The 5,780-nt window shown below is 56.3% G+C and overlaps 1 protein-coding gene across 1 annotated transcript in view; it reads right to left on the bottom strand.

Annotated features, from left to right (window-relative positions):
* The window catches only part of LOC102374025 (protein AHNAK2), a 71,197-nt gene that overhangs the window by 11,646 nt on the left and 53,771 nt on the right, over positions 1–5,780 (bottom strand). Inside the window, 4 exon segments of the mRNA XM_025192610.1 lie at positions 177–586; positions 630–3,947; positions 4,004–4,332; positions 4,364–5,774. Coding sequence (XP_025048395.1) covers positions 177–586; positions 630–3,947; positions 4,004–4,332; positions 4,364–5,774 — 5,468 coding nt within the window.

Below are 5,780 nucleotides of genomic sequence, written 5' to 3' on the forward strand. Positions count from 1 at the left end.
CTTCGGCATCAATCTGGGGCGTCTTCACATCCAGGCTGCCATCGAGTGCGGGAGCCTTCACTTCTGGCGTGGTGATGCTGATATCACTGTCCAGCGGGCCCGCCTTCAGTTCCGCTTGGGGAAGGCTGACCTCGCAGGTGGGCAGGGTGATGTTGACTTGGGGTAAGGTGACGTCCACGTCGCGTTTGGGTGCTTTGATGTCAGGTTTGGAGAATCCCATGCTAGGCATCTTGACTTTTGGCATGTGGATTTTCATTCCCGTTCCCTCGGCTTTGCCTACAGGCATGTCGATCCTGCCTTCTGCAGCTGGGACCTTCACTGCTAAGTCTCTCCCTCTCATTTCAACTTGGGTGTCGGGAAGTGAAACATCAGCCTCGGTCTTCGGCAGGCTGACCTGCATGTGTGGCATCTTCACCTTGGGAAGCGTCACGCTTGGCATCTTTATTTTCCCCTTCTCCCCCTCTTTGCTGGCAGACACCCCAATGTCGAAATCCACACCGGGAGCCTGGATCTCAGCAGCAGGCACGATAACCTCTCCTTCCACGCTGGCTGCCGGCAAGGTCACCTGGGGCCCGGTGAGGCTCACCTCCACATCGGCTGGGGCCCCCCCGGCCCCTGGTGAGGCTCACCTCCACATCAGCTGCTCCCACCCGGGCCTCTTTGGTGCTGGACAAACCAAAAGAAGGCATGCCAAATTTGGGAATATTGAACTTGCTGTCTTTGCCTTTGGCCTCTTTCTCGCCTGCTTTGATTTCACCTTCGACCTCCATCTTCCCAGCAGCAACTTCCAGCCCTCCAACCTCCACATCGGGTTTTGGCAGACTGACATCCACCGATGGCAGGCTGACATCCATCTTCGGGTCTTTGAGGTCAGCTTTTGGCATTTTGGGCATTTTCAGGGATGGCATTTCCACATTCCAGCTGGAGACGTCGGCTTCGGTTTTTGGCACTTTGGCTTTCACCTGGACCTTCGGGGTCTCCAGTGACACGACCACCCCCTCAGCTGGCACTTTGGCCTGGGGAAGCTCCCCTTCCACCATAGGCAGGCTGATCTTGCCTTCTGGCATGTGCTCTTTGGGGAGGGAAGCTCCAAACTTTGGCTTGTCAAATTTTGGCTTCTTAATCTTCCCTTTCAAGCCGTCGGTGTCCAGCTTGGCACCACCCACTGCCATCTGGGCAGATGGTGCTTCGGCATCAATCCTGGGCGTCTTAACATCCAGACTGACTTCCAGTGCAGGAGCCTTCACATCTCGTGTGGTGATGCTGATGTCGGCGACCACAGGGCCTGGCTTCAGGTCCGCTTGGGGAAGGCTGACCTCGCAGGTGGGCAGGGTGACGTCGACTTTGGGTAAGGTGACATCCACGTCGAGTTTGGGAGCTTTGATGTCGGGCTTGGAGAATCCCATACTAGGCATCTTGACTTTTGGCATGTGCATTTTCATCCCCGTTCCCTCGGCTTTGCCTGCAGGCATGTCGATGCTGCTCTCTGGAGCTGGGACCTTCACTGCTAAGTCTCCGCCTTTCATCTCAGCTTGGGTGTCGGGAAGTGAAACATCAGCCTCGGCCTTCGGCAGGCTGACCTGCATGTGTGGCATCTTCACCTTGGGAAGCATCACGCTTGGCACCTTCATTTTCCCCTTCTCCCCCTCTTTGCTGGCAGACACCCCAATCTCGAGGTCCACACAGGGAGCCTGGATCTCAGCAGCAGGCACGATAACCCCTCCTTCCACGCTGGTTGCTGGCAAGGTCACCTGGGGCCCGGTGAGGCTCACCTCCACATCAGCTGCTCCCACCCGGGCCTCTTTGGTGCTGGACAAACCAAAAGAAGGCATGCCAAATTTGGGAATATTGAACTTGCTGTCTTTGCCTTTGGCCTCTTTCTCGCCTGCTTTGATTTCACCTTCGACCTCTATCTTCCCAGCAGCAACTTCCAGCCCTCCAACCTCCACATCGACTTTTGGCAGACTGACATCCACAGATGGCAGGCTAACGTCCATCTTCGGGTCTTTAAGGTCAGCTTTTGGCATTTTGGGCATTTTCAGGGATGGCATTTGCACTTTCCAGCTGGAGACGTCGGCTTTGGTGTCTGGCACCTCGGCTTTCACCTGCACCTCGCGGGTCTCCAGCGACACGACCGCGACCTCGGCTGTCACTTTGGCCTGGGGAAGGTCCCCTTCCACCATCGGCAGGCTGATCTTGCCTTCATCCACGTGCCCTTTGGGGAGAGAAACTCCAAACTTTGGCTTGTCAAATTTTGGCATCTTAATCTTGCCTTTTAGGCCCCCGGTGTCCAGGTCGACACCGCCCACTGCAATCTGGGCAGATGGCGCTTCGGCATCAATCTGGGGCGTCTTCATATCCAGGCTGCCTTCCAGTGCAGGAGACTTCACACCTGGCGTGGTGATGCTTATGTCGCTGAATACAGGGGTTGCCTTCAGGTCCGCTTGGAGAAGGCTGACCTCACAGGTGGGCAGGGTGACATCCACATCGAGTTTGGACGCTTTGACGTCGGGTTTGGAGAATCCCATACTAGGCATCTTGACTTTTGGCATGTGCATTTTCATTCCCGTGCCCTCGGCTTTGCCTGCAGGCATGTCGATGCTGCCTTCTGCAGCTGGGACCTTCACTGCTATGTCTCCGCCTTTCATTTCAGCTTGGGTGTTGGGAATTGTAACATCAGCCTTGGCCTTCGGCAGGCTGACCTGCACGTGTGGCATCTTCACCTTGGGAAGCGTCACGCTTGGCATCCTCATTTTCCCCTTCTCCCCCTCTTTGCTGGCAATTTCAAGGTCCACACCAGGAGCCTGGATCTCAGCAGCAGGCGCGCTGACCTCTCCTTCCACGCTGGCTGAAGGCAAGGTCACCTGGGGCCCGGTGAGGCTCACCTCCACATCGGCTGCTCCCACTCGGGCCTCTTTGGAAGTGGACCACCCAATGGAAGGCATGCCGAATTTGGGCATTTTCAACTTGCTGTCTTTGCCTCTGGCCTGTTTCTCGCCCGCTTTGATTTCACTTTCAACCTCCATCTTCCCAGCACCAACTTCCAGCCCTCCAACCTCCACATCGAATTTTGGCAGACTGATGTCCACCGAGGGCAGGCTGACGTCCATCTTCAGGCCTTTGATGTCAGCTTTTGGCATTTGGGGCATTTTCAGGGATGGCATTTGCACTTTACAGCTGGAGACGTTGGCTTCGGTGTCTGGAACCTCAGCTTTCACCTGGACCGCGGGGGTCTCCAGCGACACGACCGCCCCCTCGGCTGTCATTTTGGCCTGGGGAAGGTCCCCTTCCACCATAGGCAGGCTGATCTTGCCTGCTGGCACAGGCCCTTTGGGGAGGGAAACTCCAAACTTTGGCTTGTCAAATTTTGGCATCTTAATCTTCCCTTTCAGGCCCCCGGTGTCCAGCTCGGCACCACCCAATGCAATTTGGGCAGATGGCGCTTTGGCATCAATCTGGGGCGTCTTCACATCCAGGCTGCCTTCCTGTGCAGGAGCCTTCACATCCGGTGCAGTGATGCTCATATCACCGTCCACAGGGCCCGCCTTCAGGTCTGCTTGGGGAAGGCTGACCTCGCATTTGGGCAGGGTGACGTCGACTTTGGGTAAGGTGACATCCACGTCGAGTTTTGGCACTTTGATGTCGGGTTTGGAAAATCCCATACTAGGCGTTTCAGCTTGGATGTCGGGAATTGAAACATCAGCCTCGCCCTTCGGCAGGCTGTCCTGCATGTGTGGCATCTTCACCTTGGCAAGTGTCACGCTTTGCATCTTCATTTTCCCCTTCTCCCCCTCTTTGCTGGCAGACACCCCAATGTCGAGGTCCACACTGGGAGCCTGCATATCAGTGGCAGGCGCGCTGACCTCTCCTTCCATGCTGGCTGCCGGCAAGGTCACCGGGGGCCCGGTGACGCTGACCTCCACATCGGCTGGGCCCCCCCCGGCCTCCTTTGAGGCGGGGCGAGGCACTCCATCTTCCCAGCAGCAACTTCCAGCCCTCCAACCTCCACATCGACTTTTGGCAGACTGACGTCCACCAATGGCTGGCTGATGTCCATCTTCGGGCCTTTGATGTCAGCTTTTGGCATTTGGGGCATTTTCAGAGATGGCATTTCCACTTTCCAACTGGAGATGTTGGCTTCAGTGTCTGGCACTTCGGCTTTCACCTGGACTGCAGGGGTCTCCAGCGACACGACCGCCCCCTCGGCTGTCACTTTAGCCTGAGGAAGCTCCCCTTCCACCATCGGCAGGCTGATCTTGCCTTCTGGCACGTGCCCTTTGGGGAGGGAAACTCCAAACTTTGGCTTGTCAAATTTTGGCATCTTAATCTTCCCTTTCAGGCCCCCGGTGTCCAGCTCGGCAACCGCCCAATGCAATCTGGGCAGATGGCGCTTCGGCATTAATCTGGGGCATCTTCACATCCAGGCTGCCTTCCAGTGCAGGAGCCTTCACATCCAGCGCGGTGATGCTGATATCGCCATCCACGGGGCCCGTCTTCAGGTCCCCTTGGGGAAGGCTGACCTCGCATGTGGGCAGGGTGACGTCTACTTTGGGTAAGGTGATGTCCACATCTAGTTTGGGCGCTTTGATGTCAAGTTTGGAGAATCCCATACTAGGCATCTTGACCTTTGGCATGTGCATTTTTATCCCTGTGCCCTCGGCTTTGCCTGCAGGCATGTCGATCCTGCCTTCTGCAGTTGGGATCTTCACTGCTAAGTCTTCGCCTTTCATCTCAGCTTGGGTGTCGGGAAGTGTAACATCAGCCTCGGAATTAGGGAGGCTAACCTCCATGTGTGGCATCTTCACCTTGGGAAGCGTCATGGTTGGCATCTTCATTTTCCCCTTATCCACCTCTTTGCTGGCAGACACCCCAATCTCGAGGTCCACACCGGGAGCCTGCATATCAGCAGGAGGCGAACTGGCCTCTTCTTCCACGCTGGCTGTCGGCAAGGTCACCTGGGGCCCGGTGAGGCTCACCTCCACATCGGCTGCTCCCACCCGGGCCTCTTTGGAGCTGGACCAGACAAAGGAAGGCATGCCGAATTTGGGCATTTTGAACTTGCTGTCTTTGCCTTTGGCCTCTTTCTCGCCTGATTTGATTTCACCTTCAACCTCCATCTTCCCAGGAGCAACTTCCAGCCCTCCAACCTCCACATCGACTTTTGGCAGACTGACATCCACCGATGGCACGCTGATGTCCATCTTCGGGTCTTTGAGGTCAGCTTTTGGCATTTTGGGCATTTTAAGGGAGGGCATTTCCACTTTCCAGCTGGAGACGTCGGCTTTGGTGTCTGGCACCTCAGCTTTCACCTGGACCTTCGGGGTCTCCAGCGACACGACCGCCCCCTCGGCTGTCACTTTGGCCTGGGGAAGCTCCCCTTCCACCATAGGCAGGCTGATCTTGCCTTCTGGCATATGCTCTTTGGGGAGGGAAACTCCAAACTTTGGTTTGTCAAATTTTGGCTTCTTAATCTTCCCTTTCAAGCTGCCGGTGTCCAGCGCGGCACTGCCCACTGCAATCTGGGTCGATGGAGCTTCCGCATCGATCTTGGGCATCTTCACATCCAGGCTGCCTTCCAGTGTAGGAGCCTTCACATCTGGCATGGTGATGCTGATGTCGCCGACCACAGGGCCCGCCTTCAGGTCCTCTTGGGGAAGGCTGACCTCACAGGTGGGCAGGGTGACGTCGACTTTGGGTAAGGTGACATCCACATCGAGTTTGGGCTCTTTGATGTCAGGTTTGGAGAATCCCATACTAGGCATCTTGACTTTTGGCATGTG

This window comes from Alligator sinensis, unplaced genomic scaffold, assembly GCF_000455745.1.
Source record: "Alligator sinensis unplaced genomic scaffold, ASM45574v1 scaffold890_1, whole genome shotgun sequence".
NCBI classification, from domain to species: Eukaryota; Metazoa; Chordata; order Crocodylia; family Alligatoridae; genus Alligator; species Alligator sinensis.